This window comes from Drosophila kikkawai, chromosome 2R (assembly GCF_030179895.1).
Source record: "Drosophila kikkawai strain 14028-0561.14 chromosome 2R, DkikHiC1v2, whole genome shotgun sequence".
In the NCBI taxonomy this organism is placed as follows: Eukaryota; Metazoa; Arthropoda; class Insecta; order Diptera; family Drosophilidae; genus Drosophila; species Drosophila kikkawai.
In genome coordinates, this window is record NC_091729.1 from 24,303,557 (window position 1) to 24,322,034 (window position 18,478).

At 48.2% G+C, this 18,478-nt stretch overlaps 8 protein-coding genes across 11 annotated transcripts; 4 read left to right on the top strand and 4 right to left on the bottom strand.

Annotated features, from left to right (window-relative positions):
• Positions 1 to 16: 16 nt before the first annotated feature.
• achi (achintya) lies at positions 17 to 3,491 on the bottom strand. Of its 2 annotated transcripts, XM_017164272.3 has the most exons (9): positions 3,352 to 3,491; positions 2,388 to 2,517; positions 1,768 to 2,330; positions 1,555 to 1,706; positions 1,082 to 1,465; positions 897 to 983; positions 701 to 837; positions 489 to 635; positions 17 to 429 (listed from the first exon to the last, which is right to left on the bottom strand). In XM_017164272.3, the coding sequence occupies exons 2-9, from the start codon at positions 2,500 to 2,502 to the stop codon at positions 308 to 310; spliced, it is 1,707 nt and encodes a 568-aa protein (XP_017019761.1). In that variant the 5' UTR covers positions 2,503 to 2,517; positions 3,352 to 3,491; the 3' UTR covers positions 17 to 307. The 2 variants fall into 2 exon arrangements, with proteins under 2 accessions (XP_017019761.1, XP_070140521.1); XM_070284420.1 differs by lacking the exons at positions 1,082 to 1,465; positions 3,352 to 3,491.
• A 266-nt stretch (positions 3,492 to 3,757) lies between these two features.
• Positions 3,758 to 5,653, top strand: LOC108072925 (uncharacterized). Its single transcript, XM_017164271.3, has one exon. It carries the CDS (start codon positions 3,806 to 3,808, stop codon positions 5,636 to 5,638), a length of 1,833 nt encoding a protein of 610 aa, XP_017019760.1. The 5' UTR covers positions 3,758 to 3,805; the 3' UTR covers positions 5,639 to 5,653.
• LOC108072927 (uncharacterized) lies at positions 5,628 to 7,351 on the bottom strand. The gene is made up of 3 exons (XM_017164274.3): positions 6,220 to 7,351; positions 6,025 to 6,158; positions 5,628 to 5,955 (listed from the first exon to the last, which is right to left on the bottom strand). The coding sequence occupies exons 1-3, from the start codon at positions 7,209 to 7,211 to the stop codon at positions 5,771 to 5,773; spliced, it is 1,311 nt and encodes a 436-aa protein (XP_017019763.1). The 5' UTR covers positions 7,212 to 7,351; the 3' UTR covers positions 5,628 to 5,770.
• A 238-nt stretch (positions 7,352 to 7,589) lies between these two features.
• On the bottom strand, positions 7,590 to 8,393 carry Polr2E (DNA-directed RNA polymerases I, II, and III subunit Rpb5). Its single transcript, XM_017164275.2, has one exon. It carries the CDS (start codon positions 8,311 to 8,313, stop codon positions 7,681 to 7,683), a length of 633 nt encoding a protein of 210 aa, XP_017019764.1. The 5' UTR covers positions 8,314 to 8,393; the 3' UTR covers positions 7,590 to 7,680.
• Positions 8,394 to 8,465: 72 nt separating this feature from the next.
• Positions 8,466 to 13,310, top strand: RanBPM (Ran-binding protein M). Of its 2 annotated transcripts, none has more exons than XM_070284419.1 (12): positions 8,466 to 8,530; positions 9,298 to 10,698; positions 11,179 to 11,343; positions 11,422 to 11,615; positions 11,679 to 11,860; positions 11,923 to 12,035; positions 12,097 to 12,248; positions 12,306 to 12,511; positions 12,573 to 12,748; positions 12,799 to 12,938; positions 13,005 to 13,116; positions 13,174 to 13,310. In XM_070284419.1, exons 2-12 carry the CDS (start codon positions 9,375 to 9,377, stop codon positions 13,308 to 13,310), a joined length of 2,901 nt encoding a protein of 966 aa, XP_070140520.1. In that variant the 5' UTR covers positions 8,466 to 8,530; positions 9,298 to 9,374. The 2 variants fall into 2 exon arrangements, with proteins under 2 accessions (XP_070140520.1, XP_017019770.1); XM_017164281.3 differs by having other exon boundaries at positions 8,467 to 8,530; positions 11,425 to 11,615.
• A 24-nt stretch (positions 13,311 to 13,334) lies between these two features.
• LOC108072929 (uncharacterized) lies at positions 13,335 to 14,486 on the top strand. The gene has a single exon (XM_017164276.2). It carries the CDS (start codon positions 13,335 to 13,337, stop codon positions 13,881 to 13,883), a length of 549 nt encoding a protein of 182 aa, XP_017019765.1. The 3' UTR covers positions 13,884 to 14,486.
• Positions 14,487 to 15,338: 852 nt separating this feature from the next.
• On the bottom strand, positions 15,339 to 16,397 carry LOC108072895 (succinate dehydrogenase assembly factor 2-B, mitochondrial). 2 transcript variants are annotated; one of them, XM_070284284.1, is made up of 3 exons: positions 16,261 to 16,397; positions 15,939 to 16,120; positions 15,339 to 15,878 (listed from the first exon to the last, which is right to left on the bottom strand). In XM_070284284.1, the coding sequence occupies exons 1-3, from the start codon at positions 16,315 to 16,317 to the stop codon at positions 15,608 to 15,610; spliced, it is 510 nt and encodes a 169-aa protein (XP_070140385.1). In that variant the 5' UTR covers positions 16,318 to 16,397; the 3' UTR covers positions 15,339 to 15,607. The 2 variants fall into 2 exon arrangements, with proteins under 2 accessions (XP_070140385.1, XP_017019708.1); XM_017164219.3 differs by having other exon boundaries at positions 16,176 to 16,265.
• Positions 16,398 to 16,604: 207 nt separating this feature from the next.
• mEFTu2 (mitochondrial translation elongation factor Tu 2) lies at positions 16,605 to 18,257 on the top strand. The gene is made up of 3 exons (XM_017164435.3): positions 16,605 to 16,997; positions 17,055 to 17,820; positions 17,883 to 18,257. Exons 1-3 carry the CDS (start codon positions 16,605 to 16,607, stop codon positions 18,080 to 18,082), a joined length of 1,359 nt encoding a protein of 452 aa, XP_017019924.1. The 3' UTR covers positions 18,083 to 18,257.
• Positions 18,258 to 18,478: the final 221 nt, after the last annotated feature.

Here is an 18,478-nt window from a genome sequence, read left to right on the forward strand (position 1 = left end):
AACACTTTGCTTTGTATGGCGCAGGTGTTGCAAATGCACAAGTATTTGGTTTATTTTACTTAACAGTTCACGCAATCGCATAGAGTTTAGGATAAAATCAAGAACCAGCAAGTGATGCATCGTTTTCCCTTTGAATTGACTTGATAAATATGCGACTTGCGATTGCATTCTTACTCAATTGATCTAGTGCTTTGTACATTTAAGTTTAAATAACCTACATCTTTCTCACGATCTGTCTATTAACATAATAACAAGGTATTGGCTCTGGCACCGGGATCAGAACCTGCAGCATTCCAGTTGGAAATTTCTAAAAAATATTTACAGGCATGTCGTCGTCGTCTTCGCCCGTATCATTTTGGCGCACAGCCATGGCAGTTTCCACGAGGTAATACAGACACTTGTAGTTGTCGCGCTCCTCTCGGCTGAGGCCTGCACAGAATTTATAAAGATTAAGCTAAACAAAAAGTAGCTGGTGAGGGAGAACATACTTTGCGATGGCGCTGGCGATGTTTGTTCGGCGGTATTTTCGATGTCTGTAATGGCAAAGACTTCCTCCGTCTGTAGATTTTCCCTAACTTCCGGCTGAGTTGGGCCAGGAATGACTGTGGCCTCGTACAAGGGCTCTAGGGGGCCGGCTATAAATACAAAAATGGCAAAAGGTTAACAAGCCTTGCTACGTAATCACAGCATGTGGGCTCACCATCCCCCGTGGCCATCTGCTGGTTGGGATTCCACGATGAAGTATTGGCAGATGTAGTTCCAGATGTGACGCCTTCATTGGCAGTGTTGGTTGTGGCAGTGTTAGTGGTGGTCACCTCTTCAGTGGTGAAAACAGATCTAAAAAGCAAAGACTTTAGGTTATTGAGAAAGCCCCCCAACAAGGCCAGATAACTCACTTCATCACGCTCTGCCAGTCGTCGGTCTCGAAGCGACCCTCCTCGCTACGCTGCTCAAATTCCTGGGTGCTCTCGTCCGTCTCGGATCTGCAAAAGAAAAGAAAACGCTTAGCAATGTAACATCGCCGCGAAAGCGGACTAGAAACTAAGGCCAGTCGGTGGGTGTCGTCGTTTGATAGCTGTACCTAGAGGCCATCACGAAGCTGCCAAATTCGTCCTGGTAACAGTACACAGCCTTAGTTTTCTTGACCTCCTGCTTGATTTCAGACCCCAGCTGCTTCGACTGCTTGGACTTTGTTCCAGCCGTCTTGCCGGTTGCCGCCGTTTGCTTCTTTTTTCCACGCTTCGCCGGACTCGGCTTATCCTCATCATCATCATCATCGAAGTTGTATGGAATTATGGAACCGGCAGAGCTGCAGGTGGAACCGGCACTAGTACTGCCACCACCACCAAGGGCCGCTGCTGCCTTGCGCATTTGATAATTCTGGATCTTTTCGATCATGGTTGCCTGCAGCGACGCATGGAGACTTTGGAAGCCCATCGGGTTGTTTGCAATTGCCTGCTGCCAACTTAATGGGAGGAGGATGGGAGGTGGATGACGATTGGGACAGGAGCACAGCCTAAGCAACTACGACTAAGGGAAGCGACCGGTATCTACCTGTATATGACGCTGTCGTCGTATTCTGGCTCCATCTTGACCATCTGACCGTTGGGTCCCTGGACATACTGATCGAAATTGGTCAAGACGTTGGCAATGCCCTCGTGCATCTCGCCGGCGGCGCCATCTACCTCCTCGGTGGCACCAACGACCTGGAGTAGGTATTGAAAAGTAAGTAAGTTCAAAATTATAAAAAACCCTTACACAACTCACCACTTCGGAGACGGGACTAACGGAAATGGGATCCAGAGTCCCTGACACATTCATTCCCTGACCGCCAGCAACGCTCGACCCAGAGGAGTTTGGACTGACCTTTTTGCCGCGACGCGAAATGGTAAAGTGCAGCGGATCATTGCCCTCGCGGCGTATCATTTCGGGCAGGATGCGGCGACGTGCATTGATGAACCAATTGCACACCTGCAGCACCGTCAGGCCGGCATCCTGCGACAAGGTGAACTTCTCCGCATCACTGGGATAGGCATTGTAGCGATGATCGTAGAGCCAACGCTTGAGGATCTTCACCGAGTGCTTGGGCAAGTTGCCTCGACGCTTGCGGCTTGAGCCGCAGTTGCTGTTCTGATCAGCCTCCACCATCATGTCGTGGTAGTTCTGCACATCGTTAATGCTATCCTCCGCCGCCGCCACCACCACCACCTGGTCGGTGGAGTTGTCATCCTCCATCAGGCCATCGCCGGACAAGGCCTCCATCACGGCAATACTGCCTTCGGCATTTATGTCGTCGCTGCATTCAGACTCGAAGCGGTTGCGTCCTGAAACTAAAAGCATACCATGAAGCAGGGACAAAGCCCCTGTACTGTCGATTCCTTGCTCACCTTCGCTGTCCAGCATGCTAGCCTGGACATTAGCTTCTCGCATCATGTCATGGATGTTCTGGCGAACCTGGCGGTCCAGCGCCAGGTTGACGTGCTCCTGCTCCGGAGAGATCATATTAGACACAGCCGCCTATTCCCGATCGCGGAAACAAGAAAAAAAACGAATATAAAAGTAAAAAAAAAATGACACCGAAAAGTAATTGGAAAAGCTGTCAACCCAATTTCTTTTTCTCTTATTTTTCTGCTCGATAAAATTGTTGTTTTTTTTTTCCTTCTTTTTTGAGAGCTAGATTTTCCGTGTTCACAGCACGGGCTATGAGATTAAACTAACTTTTGGAGATGGGACTATATGTCCTTTAGACATCAATGTCATGGCCCGCTTGGACTTATTTCAAATTTCTAATTTCAAATTGCACTTTTAACTTTCAGTTGGTTTGAAAACTATCGATAGCCGCCAACTTCGATAGACTTTCTATCGGCCAGTCCATGACATACAGATTTGCCAGTTAACATTTTTCCGGCTAGATTGAAGGATAATGATAATTGCAAATAGTTTAAAGCCCTGAATACAGATTACTTTTTAGTTTATCTATCTTATGATCAAATTCTAGCACTATCAACTATTGGTTTTATAGGGAAAATATATCGATGTAATAGATCGTAAGACGGGACATGCCACATAAAATACGTCAAATATTTATAAGACGATACAAGAATTTTGAAATTAACGATTAAATAATCCATTTAATTAAATTCGGAAAATAATGATTAATACATTGTCGTTTTTTATAACTTTTTTATCAGAATTTATTTTTTATATCTAGCTAATTCGGCTAATTTTTGGTCAGACTCTAGCTTATACGGCACCACTGATGACATATAACATGTCAAATTGACACAAATTCGTTGCGCGCCTAAATAACGGGCGACTTGACTAGTTAATCCATTCATTTCATAGATTCACCTGCTTTGTACATTGGCCACTTTTATTTAATTGCACTTTACACTCGATTTTCCGTAAATTTTTGCCCTCGGCACACTATCTGCCAGTGGTTTGGGATAGCGACGCAGGCGACGGGTCACAGCCACCGGGTCGTGGCCATTCGACGCGGGATTAACGGGGGACCGGGACTACGGTTGCCTAATAAAACGTTTTCTTTGGCTTTCCGCAACAAGCCTCTAATTCTCGGTTTGTTTTATTCTCTTTTCGGGCTCGCCAAGAAACAACACAACAATGATGGTGATGGCAGCACTCCGATAACCGCTCAGTTCGATAGTACTTATGAGCTAATTCCGATGACAACTGCAGTTCAAATTCAAATAAGTGCGCTATATCGGATGGTCACACTGGCAGTAGAGTGACCATTGCTGAATATTTGCAAACAAAATAACATTTTTGTTTGTTTTTTTATAACAATATGAACTGCCCCTTGGACGAGGAGCTGCTGGCCAATATAAAATGCAGTGACCAGGAGGATGCTGGCGACGAGGAGGAGAAGATGCAGATGCAAGTGGAGGAGCAGTTGCCACAGCTGCCGGAAGCCCAGGAAGCTTACGAAGACGACGCCGATCCCCTGCAAGAGACGGCAGGAAGCTGCCGCTTTTCCTGGATCTTCGAGGACGGCGATGTGCTGATCAGTGACGAGCAACTGGCGGAGACGGTGCTCAAGTCTGAGGGTTCAGTCCGGCCGGGAGTCACTCCTAAAAGGGGCCGTGGCCGCCCGTCCCATAATGCTGGCCATTACACATCGAGCACTGGCCAAATATGGAGCGTGTCCAAGGATCCCCAAGTGGCAGCTGGGGAGGAACTGCCTCTGCTGGGCCAACAAGCCTGCGGCAAGGGACCCGCACGTTCCGTTTCCAACGCGGTAGAGGCCTGGATGCTCTTGTTCGACGATGAAATGCTCAAGTCCCTGCTGCGTCACACCAACGAGCAGATGCGCAAGAAACGGAATCCCACGGGTGCCCAGCGACCCCTGGACATTGTGGAGCTGCGGTCATTTCTCGGCCTGAGCTACCTCTGCGGGGTGTTCCGCAATGCACAGTACAGGGGGGAACTCGAGGAACTTTGGACGCTGGAGCTGGGCAATGCCATCTTCCGGGCCTCCATGACCCTCGCCCGATTCGAGAGCATTTCCGAGTGCCTATCGGGCCCCAGTGGTGGTTGGTCAGAGGCCCAAAAGCTCTGGCAGCGGCTCCTCATCAACTGTCGTTCCTACTACGGCTGCAGCAGTTGGCTGAATGTGGATGAGGTCAGCGGCACGGTGGCCAAAAACCGGTTGACCCTCTGCTGCGACGCCAGGACCCTGTACATGACCAATGCTTTGGTGAGCAGCAGACAACAGAGATCGCTGGAAAAGGATGTGGAGCATTTGATTTGTGATTTTAAGACGACGAGCAGGAATGTGACCTTGGGATTGCGCCACCTTACCCTGCCACAGAGCGAGCAGCTAATGCAGCGCCAGCTCAGCTCGCTGGGAGTGCTGGAGGCCACGTCGCCGGAGTGGCCGCGTCAGTGGCAGTGTGATAGCCTCGTTTACAGTGGCTCCTCCAAGCTCATTCCGCTCGACGGCGAAGCCGTCTTCTGCTGTGGCCTCAGCCCGCAAGTGGACGCACTCCAGGCATACCAGAACACTTCCCAGGCCTGCCAGCAGTTCTATGAGCTCACGGAACGCTTTAGTACCGCCCACATGCTGCCCTCCGCCCTGGAAAAGCAGAGCAATTCCTTCCTACAGCTTCTGCACTTCGTGCTGAACGTGGCCGCCGTGAATGCCTGGATCCTGCTTCGACTCTCCCCCAAAGGAGATGCCACAATGGAGCAGCGCGACTTCCAACGCCAGTTGGGACTCTTTCTCACCCAGCAGCGATTACAGAGACGCCTCCAGCGTAGGTCTACCACCACATCGCTGGTGATGCGCCTGCAGATCTGCGAGATTCTCGGACAATCCAGTCAGCGGTTGCTCAGCGAGGCCACCGGCGATGCCAAGCGATCCGACAGCGTGGGTGTACTCACACCGGACAAGGTGAGTCTGCCGGTGGGCGTGAATCTCTCCAGTCGCTATGGCGCCAAGCATCGACGCTGCAAGCCCTGCGCCCGCAGCAAACGGGGCACCAAGTCCCGCACGCGATGCCAGCAGTGCCAGTCGCATCGGTGCGGCAACCACCTGATCTCTCGCTGCTACGAGTGCGTCGGCATTCTGCCCAGCCAGCTGCCCGAGGGCAATATGCGAGACGATGAACTTGGACATTAAATAACATTTATTGAAGAGAGGCGAGGCTACCACTGCTGGGTTTTTTTAAGGGATGGGATGGATGCATATTGCTCAACGCTTTCTTGTGCTAAATCTACGATGACAACGGCATAACGATCAAAAGCGGCAACACTAGAACTTGTACTGGAAGGACTTGGGTGCCTTGTACTTGCTGACTGCGCCCGAGGAGTCCAAAGGATCGCTCTGGTCGAGGAACAAACTGAGGAACTGCTCGTTCTGTAGCTCGTTCAGCGGCATCTCCAACTCGCTGCAGGACTTGACAATCTCGGCGCAGGCGCGCAGATCCTTGCGCATATCTGAAAGGGAAATCGGAATTTGAAGTATTATTTTTGGAAGGAAAGAAGATAACTTATCCCACGACCCACATTGATAGTTGAAGAGCAGGCTGAGGCAGCTGGAGCAGGCGGAGCGCTGCTGGTGCTGCAAAAACACCTCGATCAGGCGATGCACGGCATCCACATTGTTGCGGCCTAGGAATGAAGAGCACAAAGGGCTGGCTCTGTGGAGGAAGAGTATAGGGATTAAGATTAAAGATACCCAAGGAATCTCAATTAACACACCTCCTCTCCACCAGCTCTTGAAGCTCCTTGTAGTGCTCGAACAGTTCACCCGCCGACTTTTGGTCACAGAACCAGTCGCTGGCGAAACACTGCTTCCACACGCAGGCCACCACGAAGATGTCCTTGTGCTCACGGTGTATAGCACGCGCCACTTCCAACAGCGACACCAGCACCGCCTCGCTCTTCTGGGCCAGGGTCTCCTCGGAAATTGTGCGAAAAGCTGTGCGCGCCATCCGCCTGCCCTCCTCCGAGGACATGCTAACCCCATAGCCGCGATGCAGGGTCATCAGGGCCACGTCTGCATTGCCATTATTCCACAGAGCGATGGCCCGGAAGGGAGCCAAATCGGCATAGGTCTGTGAGAAGGGATGCTCCAGCTGGCGACACGTCTCCGCCAGCGCCTCCAGTTGCTGGAGCTTGCGCTGGGCACTCAGATACTTGAGGCAGGACACAAATACCTCGTTGGAGGGCAGCAGGTGGCATCGGATGCACTGGCGGATCAGGTAGAGAAAGTCCAGCTTGTTCTTTATCTCCAGCGTGGCCATCAATAGATTGTCCAGCTGCGGCTGCGACAGAGATCGGATGTCCAGGCCCAGTTGCGGCGAACGCAGTGCCTTCAAATCGCTCATCATGCCCTTGGACATCAGACCAACATTCTGGCTGAAGCTAGTGGTAGTCGCTGCCGTTCCCTTGCTGCCCACCTGTACCTGCGTCGCCACATTGCTATTGGCATCCGTCTCCTGCGCGGACGGTTGGCGCTTCATTAGGTTGTCGCGCAACTCCTCCCATTTCTGCGTCTTGCGCGTGACTAGATCGTTGGTGAAGCAGTCGATGGCGTCCAACTGGGTAGATTTCCGCCTCTGGCGCTGCGATCCCGGCCACAAGAAGGCAGCGATGTAGTTCTGGAATCTCTGCAGACCCTTCGGCGACCCAGGTGCAGCTCCGGCCACGGTGGTGGTGCCGCTGCTGGTCAAACGCGTCAACATGGCCATTGTTAAGAGGTCACCTCTGCCGCCGATGCTCCTCTAGACGCGATGCTGGTCCTCACACACCTCCTTTCGCCTCTCTTTTGGTTGTATAATTCTGTTTTGCACCTTTCTTTCGTTATCCGTTTTGTTTGGGTGTTAGAGATGGCAATAAATCGATAGTCGATAAAAACCGTTCTCTATTATTATCAGTTTTAGGCTTTAATTTTTTTAAAGAAAATATATGAACCATTTTTTCATTTATTCGTTTTTTAATGGAATTTGAACGAAGATGTGTCTTGAAAATGATCGATTTTTTGCAAACATTATTTCAGAGTGCGTATATTTTTTTACCCTTTTGTTGGGATTCCCTGGAGTTTTCACCATAAACAAAATCCTAATGACTTATGATAAGATTGCAATTTATTGGATTTTACAATACACAATCCTTGTCTTAAATCATAGGTTTCTTAAGCTACACACAAAGATCTGGGCATCAGCAGACCAATCGGTACGAGATGTACCGGCCAGCCGTCTCCGAGGAGCGAATGATCTTCACCACCTGGCCGCGCTTAAGGCCAAAGTACCGGGCCACTGGATCGCCGGCCTGGATGCGCATCAACATGTTTTCCTTGAGCTTGTAGCGACTCAATAGCTCCTGTTTCTCCTCCGCGGTCATCACGACATGCTCCGGCACCAGCTCGTGCTCGGTTATATTAATCAGCAGCTCCGACTCCAGGAACTGCTCCAAAATGTACTTGGGAGCCATGTCCACGAGCGACTGCTTGGCTGACGGCGTCATTCCTCCCTGGACCACGACGATGGCCCGGTGAATGTTCTCCTCCTGCATACGTGTGCAGTACGTCTTGATGGTCTTTATGCCAATCTTTGGCTCCTCCGGGAAGAAGACGAACATCTGGTCCGTGGGATCGTCGTTGTGCGCCACCAGGACAATCAAATCAGAGCGTGAGGGCCGCTTCTCGCTCGGCTTGTCGCCAAACATGTTCTTGAACTGCTCCAGAGTCTGGTCCAGCTCCTCCTGCGTCACCAGGTAGCCGCGGTCGTGGCTCAGCTGCATGATGGTCTTGCGAATGCGCCACAGTTTGTACGTCTCCGCCTCGTCGTCCATGGTTGTTTCAAAAAATTAAGAAATTATTACAATTTATACACGCGGATGAAACTGTGTGACCAGATTGGTGCAACGAAAATTTCCACTCGATTATAAATATATCATATCGCGATGGTCTAAGAAAAATCGATAGTGCCATCGAAGCTCTCACATCCCTAGTACGATTTAGTACATAAATCAAAATTCGTAGTTTTTAACCACAAGTATCTGCTCGAAGGTAACTATATGCAAATATCAGACGCAGCTACGTTCAGCAGCATCCAATGACAGCCAAATCGAATTCATCTAAAGCTAAAACAAACCACAAACAGACAGAAATCATTTGCCCCAGCTAAAATTTTCTTCTCTGTGCTTGTGTATGCGTGTGTGCGTGCTGCATGCATATGTGTGTGGGTGAGTGCGAGAGAGAGAACGAGGGATTGCCTGTGTTTGTTTGTGTGTGGACAGTGACTCGCTGGTTAAGGGAAAACAAAGAAAACTTCAGAAAAGAACGACGTAAAAAGGCATTTTCAAACTAATAAAATGAAATAAATTGATATCAAGGCAAGAAAGAGCGAAAAAGTGTTTGCTAATTTTGTATTGGTTATCGATTTTTTGCATTTTGCTGCATGCCGTTTTTGTAGCTGTAGTAGTTGGCTGCTGCCATCGTTGTTGTTGTTATTGTTTTTGCTGCTGCAGCTGCGCGTACCAACTGTAAACCGCTGTTGCTGTTGTTGTTGTTCGCTGTAAGTTGTTGCTGTTGCATTTTGGGTCAGTGATAGTGTGAGAGAGAGAGAGCGAATAAGATTTGGACAGTGTAACGGACAAAGGACACTTGCAGTTTCGAGGTTGTTGTTTGTGTTTGCAATTGGCACCTCTCCGCCTTCCCACCCCCACCCCTCTTCCCCCACGTATACACACAGCATCTGCATTCGCATCCGCATCATCCGCTCTCACTCGTTGTTAGCTCACCCTCTCTAATCGCCCGCTGACTCTCTCTCTCAGCACTCTTGCCTCCTGTTTGCAACAACAACAAGACAGAAACAGAATCAGAACAGAAAAACGGAAGAACCGTAACAGCCATGGAGCACATCGATGAGCCACCACTGCTCTCCGAGGAGAGCAACAGCAACAACAGCAGCGCCAGCAGCAGCTCCCACCATCTGTCTCAATCGGGAGCCGTGGGAGCAGCGCCCCCTTCATCTCAGTCCCAGTCACAGTCGCAATCTCATTCCCATTCGCCCTCACCTCCTCCCCCGGCCGTCGTTCCCCTTCCTCTGGATCCCCCATTGAATGAGCATTCACCGCAAGATCACTCACACTCACCCACTCCTCCTGATCTCCGCCAGACCGCACCGGCACCGCCACAGCCATCCACGACTCCTCCATCGACGGCACCACAGCGGGAGCGAGATCAGCAGCCGGAGGAGCACCAGACACCGCCTGTGTTGGAGGATCAAGAGCAGCACCCGTCTCTACAGTTGCAGGATCAACAGGTGCAGCAGGAGCTGCAAGATCAACCGTTGCAGGATCACGAGCAGCAACGTCCACAACAGCTTCTCCCGGAAGATCAGCAGCAGCTTCCAGCAGAGGAGCAAGATCGTCAGGAACAGGAGGCACATCTAGAACAGCAGCAGCCACCTCAAGAACCTCCCCTGAATGAGGATCAACCGGCGAGGGAAGCCCAACTACTCCCAGTGCAGCCGGAACCAGAAGCCGAGCCCCTTCTCCTCGAAGACGTGGACGAGCAGGAGGACTCCGAATCTCAGGAGCTGCCAGGGCCGCCGCCGCCCCCGCCTGTCGGGATCATTGACGAGAACTTAGAGGCCAACGCCGTGGAGCGCATCGACGACTCCGACGAGGAGGAAGACGAGGTCGTGGAGGACGACGACGACGCGGAGGTTGTAATCGAAAGCGTCCAGATAGTGGGCAGGGAGTTTGCTTCCCCCTCCGCCTATATTCGGGCCCTGCGCCTGCACTCGCGTCACTCGTCTAGAGTTGCACCACTGCCCCAGCTGGTCCGGGCGCCACGAACCGCCAGCAACGATACCAACAACAACACCAACAGTAATAATAATAGTAGTAACAACGGCAGCGGCAATTCGCGACGCACTCGCCATTTTTACAGCAACAACGGCAGTCACTTCAGCAACGACATGTTCCCCAGCCACGCCCCCCGGACCAGTGCCCAGGGCTCGCCCCGGGTGGGCAGCGGAGGACGTCGCAGCCAGCACTCGACGCGCACTGCCGCCTCCAATTCGCCGCAACACCAGGGCGTGGATCCCCTGAGACTGCTGTATCCCAATGTAAACGAGAGCGAGACTCCGCTGCCGCGGTGCTGGAGTCCACATGACAAGTGCTTGTCCATCGGCCTGTCGCAGAATAACCTGAGGGTCACCTACAAGGGTGAGTCATAGCCTCTTATAGTTATGGAATTAATTTGATATTAGAAAGAAAGTTCCCTAATTACACTATTAAATTTAGTTTATTCATAATACTGTGAATCTCCTATTATGGTGTTCTTTCCTATTTATCTTTGGCTTCCCCAAATAATCTTTTTAATATAACAAAAAAAAAATCAAATATTCTAAAAAAAAAAAAGCGGAGACTGAGAGAGAGATGATGAGCGAGTGCATTTTGAGGGCCACTGCAGTTGTCTCGCTCTTGGCTCTCTTTGACACACGCACGCACACAGACAGACAGGTGCTCACAGCTGTGTTACTAGTGGTTTTGTTTTTCACCACTCACTTCTCCCACGCTCATTCGCGTGACTGTTAAACTAACAGAAACAGCTGTGCGCAGCTAACATAACATGTAAAATATTGTGTCTGTTAAATGTAAAGTAAAGAATATTTCGCAATTTGATATGTAATTTTACTGTTGCAGGCGTTGGAAAGCAGCACAGCGATGCCGCCTCCGTGCGCACCGCCTACCCGATCCCGTCCTCCTGCGGACTGTACTACTTCGAGGTGCGAATCATCTCCAAGGGACGCAACGGTTATATGGGCATTGGCCTGACCGCCCAGCAGTTCCGGATGAATCGCCTGCCAGGTTTGTGTGTTGCGATGATGCCGCGCTGCTCGCTGCTCCGGTGCTCACCATGATTCCTAATGACCTCCCCTCATCAAGTAGGTTGGGACAAGCAATCGTATGGCTATCACGGCGACGACGGCAACTCGTTCAGTTCCTCTGGGAATGGACAGACCTACGGGCCCACCTTCACCACCGGCGATGTTATTGGTTGCTGCGTCAACTTTGTGAACAACACGTGCTTTTACACCAAGAACGGCGTGGATCTGGGCATCGCATTTAGGGATTTGCCGGTGGGTATCTCAAGTAGGAACTTGCTTATCATCCCTTAACTCTACGGATGTCTTTCTGTGCAGACCAAGCTTTATCCAACCGTGGGCCTGCAGACGCCCGGCGAGGAGGTGGATGCCAATTTTGGCCAGGAGCCATTCAAGTTCGACAAAATTGTGGAAATGATGAAGGAGATGCGCTCAAGTGTGCTGCGCAAGATTGACAGGTATCCACACCTGCTGGAAACCCCGGAGAATCTTATGAATCGGTGTGTAAATGAATATGCTGTGTATTGAATCGATTTTTGATTTTATTTGTTTGATTTTACAGCCTGGTCTCCACCTATCTGGTGCACAATGGCTACAGCAAGACCGCCGAGGCGTTCAATGGCTATACAAACCAGCCCTTCGACGAGGATCTCTCCTCCATTAAAACGCGTCAAAGTAGGTTTCCTTGATGCCTAAAATAATCCTTACAAATTGATTGATTTACCTACCTCCTCAGAGATTATCAAGCTTATATTAACTGGAAAAATGAGCCAGGCCATCGAGCATACCCTGCGCTCTTATCCCGGGCTTTTGGAGAACAATAAGAACCTCTGGTTCGCCTTGAAGTGCCGCCAGTTCATAGAGATGATCAATGGAGCCGACGTTGAGGTTAGTTAAAGAGAATATATATTCCTCCAAATCAGATTAACATCATCTCTCCAAAAGAATGCCAATAACAAAGTCACCGCCACCACACAGACCATGCCAACGAATCAGACGTCCGTGATACAGTCCACCAAGGCGTTCAAGCACAGCAAGAGCGGTAATGGCAATGGCAATGGAAACATCAATCAGTCATCACAACAGCAACCGAACACTGCAACTCCAGCTGTGATAAAGCCACAAGTGGGCGACAAGCCAGATACGAAAAGGTAACCTCAGCTTCAACCTGCTTAAACCCACAATTATTATTAAACGATTCCGATTCCTTAGCATGTTGGTTGACGACAACTCCAACAAGTGCTTGGAGCATGACAGCAACAGCATGGACGTGGAAATGGAGCCCTGCCAGAGCCATTCGAACGGCGGCGGCGGTGACTCCAACTCCTGCTCTAATGGCAATGCCAGCGCCGTGCGCAACTCTCTAGATGCCATCGACGAGGAAATGGGTAAGTAGATGTCAGTTTTTGAGGCAAAACCAAGCCTAATTCCCCTTTAGACGTAGACGTTTCACCCTCGTCGCGCAACGGTGGCCGTGTGATTGAGAAGATTCTGGAGTTTGGCAAGGAACTCTCCAGCATGGGACAGCAGCTGGAGAAGGAGAACCTCATGACTGAAGAAGAGCGTCAAATGTTGGAGGTAAACCATGCATAGATTATGCATATTAACTTTGAAGTTTAATGTTGATTTTAAACTTAATTACAGGATGCATTTAGCTTGATTGCCTACTCAAATCCTTGGTCCAGTCCCTTGGGCTGGCTTCTGTGTCCCTCGCGACGGTGGAACATCTCCACCACGCTCAACTCGGCCATATTGGGTGAGTCCTTGATGGATCTTTTTATCTTAAAAAAACTTATTCCGAGTCTTACCACAGAGTCTCTTAACTTCGAGCGCCGTCCACCGCTGGAATATCTGGTGGCTCACGCCTCTGAGCTCATCAAGATCATTGGTCAGCACTCGCTGGGCGAGGACGCTTTCATTACCATCGACGACGTGTTCCCGCAAAATTGACCCAGTTCGCCGACGCTGCTGAAGATGTTCGAGACCACGCTGACCCTGCCGCGCACCAGTGTGCTCACGGAATCACCACTGGGCAGCGCCGGCACTGGCGGGGCCGGGCCCTCCACATCGACGGCAGCGGTCGCCGTTCAGACGACCAAACGCCGACGAAGACGGCGTAATAAAAGGCGCCGCAAGTCCTCACTGTCCAGCAGCACTGATGCCCCCTCCTCCCGCACCTATGATCCCGTAATGACGGGCAGCAGTCTCCGTTCAGCGGCCGCTGCGGTGGCAGCTTCGGTCAGTGTGGGCACAGGGCCAGTGCGTCGGGGGCGGCATCGCAGCAGTGGCGGCGGGGTCAGCTCATCTTCGCGGTCTGCACAGGGAACACAAGCAGCAGCAGCAGCAGTGGCGTCGGCGGCAGCAGCAGCAGCAAGGGCGGGGGAGGAAGAGGAGGCGACGGGGCAAGAGGAAGCTGAAGCGGAGGCGGCAGAGCAAGAGGAATTAGAGGCGGGAACGATGAGTGATGGCAGCAGTGCGTCCATGTTCGGGGATCCGCAGGACTTCTTCGAGACGCTCGACTAAATCTAGATTATTTACAATTCGTAGTAGGTTAAATTTTGTTGTTACTTTCCCCGCGTTCTCATTTATTTCAAACACAATGCCCTTCTTTTAATTGTTCGAGCGAGAAATATGCTAAAGTGCGCCACGGTGATGATGATTTTGGCGTGATTTTTAATATCTTTTAACATATAAACCACACATATTTTATATAGTCTCTCTCTAAGCATAAAGTGTGTAATATTATGATGTATCCTTCCGCAACTTCTCTTCTCCACGCCCCAAAATATAATCTAGAAAGCGAACTAGTTAAGTGTTCATCCATCTAATTAGCACGTTGGAATATAGGAAACCCATAGTTGATTGGTATAAACATAAACGTAGTAGACTCTCCTCCGATTTCCAGTGTTTTCTCTGCGATTTTCTCATCATCTTTGTGGCAAGGCTAAGCGCGCGAGCAAGTGAAACATTTCAAGTGTAATATTTTCTCTATAGGGTTTAAGCATATTAAATTTACTCTATAAATATATATAATGTATACACAGATCAGGCAAGGCAAGCGCAGATATACCATTCAACTGGATAATCGTTTAAATATATATTGTATGGATGTGTATTTCATGAAAAGGATTTGTTTTTATAAAAGTGGAGCTGGGTTGCAGAAAATATTGTTACTGCGTTGATATTTATACCATATAATTTGTTTGATTATATGGAATTTTATTTCAAAACAAGAAAGAAAGCTAACTTTGGCCTGGCAAAGTTTGTATACCCTTGCAGGTAACAATTAAAATATATCATAACTAAGCCAAAAATGCATACCATATTTAAAATTTAAAGAAATCAAAATTTTTGGCCATTTTTGCTAATTTTAATGATGTTACCCCTTATGAAATTTCGCAAAAATGGCCAAAAAATCGATTTCTTCCGGACATGTCTAGAAAGATTCGCATGTTAATGCTGATCAAGAATATATGTGGTTTATGGGGTCGGAAATGATTCCTTGACTTAGAAAAATATTATTTTGTATTATAAAATCTGATTTTTTATATTAAAAAACTTCTTGATTTTTTTTAAAATTAAAAATAGCATAACTCGGCCAAAAGAGCATTAATTTTAAATCGGAAAACTGTTCTGTGCAAGATTTTCTACAGTTAATAAATCTGCATACTTCATTTAAAAATTTTGGAAATTCAATTTTTTATCAAAATCAAAAATTTTAGTGATGTAACCCCTTATAAAATTTTGCAAAAATGGCCAAAAAATCGATTTCTTCCTGACATATCTAGAAAGATTCCCCTGTTGATGCTGATCAAGAATATATATACTTTATAGGGTCGGAAACGTCTCCTTCACTGCGTTGCAAACTTCTGACTGAAATTATAATACCCTGCAAGGGTATAAATATCACCATTTATTTACTTTTCTAAAATGTCTAAAAAAACATCAATTTAACCTTAAATAAAAATACAAATTAAATATAGTTTCCGAAATTCAAATATTTTTCGTAAATATTTTATTCTATTTTAAACATTATTTACAAGTATTCTTATTTATTTACTCCTCAAAATTTTATCCAAATTTTAATCATTTCACCAATAGAAATTAAAGAAAACTTTGATCTTTAATCTTGTGGCATTAAAATGGGAAAAATTTAGTAAAATTATGTTTAAATATTTTTATAAATTAGAACAAAAACAGAGGTTTTAATATTACAAAAAAATGCAGTTTTAGCTCGATATTTACATTTACAAATCCGGCTGCCTAATTCGCTGCACCTTCTCCGCGTTCTTGACATGCTCCTTGAGCATTCTCATTATTTCCGTATCGAATTCCGGAGGCGTGGGCTTGGTTTCGGTGGCCCAATAGAATATATCCCAATCGTTGCTAACCCCATTAATTAAACGATCATACTGAGCGGTCTGATCGGCATTGAAGTCCTTTAGGAACTTGGCCACAAAGGTGCTCAGCAGGAGATCATTCTCCAGCATGCCGCGCTTACGGCTCTGATAGAGGAGTCTGCAAAAGGTTTATTAATAAATTAAGTAAAAATATTAAAATATTTTCTAGTAATCATACCGCTGCTTGCGTGTTTCCAGGGGCTCATCAGGACGGGCTGGATACTCCGGCACGGGCAGGTGCGGCGGATCATCGTAGTCCACAATCTCGCCGGGCGTTGTGAATTCCGTTTTGTCCAAATTGCTGGCAGAACGATTTTGAGCAAACATAGGCAACGCCAGGCGACGGCCCACTGTAGATACCTGTTAATTCGATATTTAATGAATACTTTTTATTAATTAAAAGTCTTTATTTTACCAAAAACTGTCGCAGCATGTTAAAAAACAAAAGACCACTCGAAGAATAACAATGATATAACAATAGTGTGACCTTTTTACTTAACGTTAATAATTCCATAAAGCCTGGAATATTTGGGCTGGAAAGCAGACATTTCCAGCATTGTCCCTCAAGGCGGCAAATAAATCTTTTTTGATTTTCTGTATAAGAAACCCTTTTTTCTTCCGATGAAGTGGGATTTTGTGTTTCATTTTCTTCGGAAAAATAGTTAAAATAATACTTAAAAATCAAATCATAAGTTATGTTACTATTTTATTTAAAAACAAAACACCTTACTCCTTATCAAAATTTCAAATTGAAAAATCCACTGTGCAGCACTGGCTGGAACAGCTGTTTTGGCAGGCTTTCCAAGACGTGCACCTGAGTTGGTTACATCCTCTCTGGATTACCATGAGCGGCGGGATAATGCTCCCAAGGTTGTGGCGTCACTGCGATGCCGCCTTCCTGCCCCGGATCAGACAGGCATTGGCCAGCGCTGGCATCCGGCGGCAGCTGGCCACAATAAGTGCCGAGAAGAGCACGTCCGCCGACTTACGTGAGCGACAGCACTGCAATGTGGGCACCATCGGGCATGTGGACCATGGAAAAACCACACTGACCGCTGCCATTACCAAGATCCAGTCACAAAAGGGCCTGGCGGAGTACCTGTCCTACGACCAGATCGATCGAGCGCCCGAGGAGAAGGCACGCGGCATCACCATCAATGCGTGTCACATAGGCTACGCCACCAAGGAGCGCACCTATGCCCACACCGACTGTCCGGGTCATGCGGATTACATAAAGGTAGCTAGGATGCAAAGCAACTCCTGGTTTACTCTTAAAGCTTCACTCTTCTTGCAGAACATGATCTCGGGAGCCTCGCAAATGGATGGCGCCATCCTGGTGGTGGCCGCCACCGATGGCCAGATGCCACAGACCCGCGAACATCTGCTGCTGGCCAAGCAGGTGGGCGTCAATCGCATTGTGGTCTTCATAAACAAGGCCGATTTGGTGGATCAGGAGGTCCTAGAGCTGGTGGAGATTGAGATGCGTGAAATGCTCAGTGACTTTGGCTTCGATGGTGTCAACAGCCCAGTGATTTGTGGCTCTGCCCTGCTGGCCCTACGCGAGGATCAGTCCGAGTTCGGTGTGCCGTCCATTGAGAAGCTGCTGGAACACTGCGACCAGTATATTCCAACGCCACAGCGTGACAATGCCTCACCCTTCATCCTGCCCATAGACAATGCTTTCACAGTGCCCGGCCGCGGTACTGTGGTTGTGGGCACCATTAAACGAGGCACCATAACACGAAATGCCGATGCCGATCTTCTAGGCTTCAATCAGAATCTAAAGACGAGCGTAAGTGACATTCAGATATTCCGGAAAAGTGTACCACAAGCTCTGGCCGGCGAAAATGTGGGTGCTTTGCTGCGTGGCATCAAGATTTCGGCTGTGGAGCGTGGCATGCTGCTGTGTGCCACGGGCAGCGAGGATATATCCAATCACTTTGAGGGCTCCATGTATCTGTTGTCCCGGGCCGAAGGCGGACGCACCAGGCCCATGCTCTCCAAGTATATACAGCAGCTATTTAGTCAGACGTGGAATGTTCCAGCACGCATAGATATAGGTGAGTGGCTTGGGTTTAGTAGAAATTGAAGCATGTATGTATATTATGTTTTATTTGTGTAGTTCCCAGTGAAGCCATGTTGATGCCGGGCGAGCACTCCAAGGTGCGCGTGACTCTGCTAAGGAAAATGGTGATGACGCCAGGCCAGGCCTTTACCATACGAGAGAATGGAGCCACAGTGGCTACCGGAATGATAAATAAACGCTTGTCCTCCCTGGATTTGCCCAAAAATAAGTTGTCCAAAGTCCTGGTGGATTGTTAACTCGCAAATACATATATATATTTGTACAAATTCATTGTTTTTTTCGTTAATATATTGTGTATATAAGTGTTTAAAGATATCTATGGATTTTGCTAAACAATTTTTCATCTACAAATAACAAAAGTTGCCTAAACTAAAACAGAGAATGAGAATACATAAATAATAGTGAAAGTGATTGCTTGGCTTCTTCGGTGTTCTCTTTTTAAATATGAGTCTTATGAGGCTATCATCTGTAGTTAAAGGCCACTAAAGCGGCCTGGTTAAGTACATTTAATATATGCTCTAAGGTACAAGGTCACAAGGCAAGGAATGCTCCGTTTCATGGGGTCCAACCCCTAACATTTCACATTTCAAAAAGGCTTTCTCTGGTTTATAACCTCTTCCTACTAATTTTTT

Coding starts and splice junctions, on each gene's coding strand:
- mEFTu2 (XM_017164435.3), top strand. CDS start 16,605: ATGAGCGGCGGGATAATGCTCCCAAGGTTGTGGCGTCACTGCGATGCC. Junction 16,998..17,054: donor GTCATGCGGATTACATAAAG/GTAGCTAGGATG, acceptor CTCTTCTTGCAG/AACATGATCTCGGGAGCCTC. Junction 17,821..17,882: donor TCCAGCACGCATAGATATAG/GTGAGTGGCTTG, acceptor TTATTTGTGTAG/TTCCCAGTGAAGCCATGTTG.
- Polr2E (XM_017164275.2), bottom strand. CDS start 8,313: ATGGACGACGAGGCGGAGACGTACAAACTGTGGCGCATTCGCAAGACC.
- LOC108072895 (XM_070284284.1), bottom strand. CDS start 16,317: ATGCTGGAAATGTCTGCTTTCCAGCCCAAATATTCCAGGCTTTATGGA. Junction 16,121..16,260: donor GGCTTTATGGAATTATTAAC/GTTAAGTAAAAA, acceptor TCGAATTAACAG/GTATCTACAGTGGGCCGTCG. Junction 15,879..15,938: donor CTGGAAACACGCAAGCAGCG/GTATGATTACTA, acceptor AACCTTTTGCAG/ACTCCTCTATCAGAGCCGTA.
- LOC108072927 (XM_017164274.3), bottom strand. CDS start 7,211: ATGGCCATGTTGACGCGTTTGACCAGCAGCGGCACCACCACCGTGGCC. Junction 6,159..6,219: donor CAAGAGCTGGTGGAGAGGAG/GTGTGTTAATTG, acceptor CTTCCTCCACAG/AGCCAGCCCTTTGTGCTCTT. Junction 5,956..6,024: donor CCTGCTCTTCAACTATCAAT/GTGGGTCGTGGG, acceptor TTTCCCTTTCAG/ATATGCGCAAGGATCTGCGC.
- achi (XM_017164272.3), bottom strand. CDS start 2,502: ATGATCTCTCCGGAGCAGGAGCACGTCAACCTGGCGCTGGACCGCCAG. Junction 2,331..2,387: donor TAGCATGCTGGACAGCGAAG/GTGAGCAAGGAA, acceptor GTATGCTTTTAG/TTTCAGGACGCAACCGCTTC. Junction 430..488: donor ATCGCCAGCGCCATCGCAAA/GTATGTTCTCCC, acceptor AATTCTGTGCAG/GCCTCAGCCGAGAGGAGCGC.
- LOC108072925 (XM_017164271.3), top strand. CDS start 3,806: ATGAACTGCCCCTTGGACGAGGAGCTGCTGGCCAATATAAAATGCAGT.
- RanBPM (XM_070284419.1), top strand. CDS start 9,375: ATGGAGCACATCGATGAGCCACCACTGCTCTCCGAGGAGAGCAACAGC. Junction 12,512..12,572: donor GACAAGCCAGATACGAAAAG/GTAACCTCAGCT, acceptor CCGATTCCTTAG/CATGTTGGTTGACGACAACT. Junction 12,749..12,798: donor TGCCATCGACGAGGAAATGG/GTAAGTAGATGT, acceptor ATTCCCCTTTAG/ACGTAGACGTTTCACCCTCG.
- LOC108072929 (XM_017164276.2), top strand. CDS start 13,335: ATGTTCGAGACCACGCTGACCCTGCCGCGCACCAGTGTGCTCACGGAA.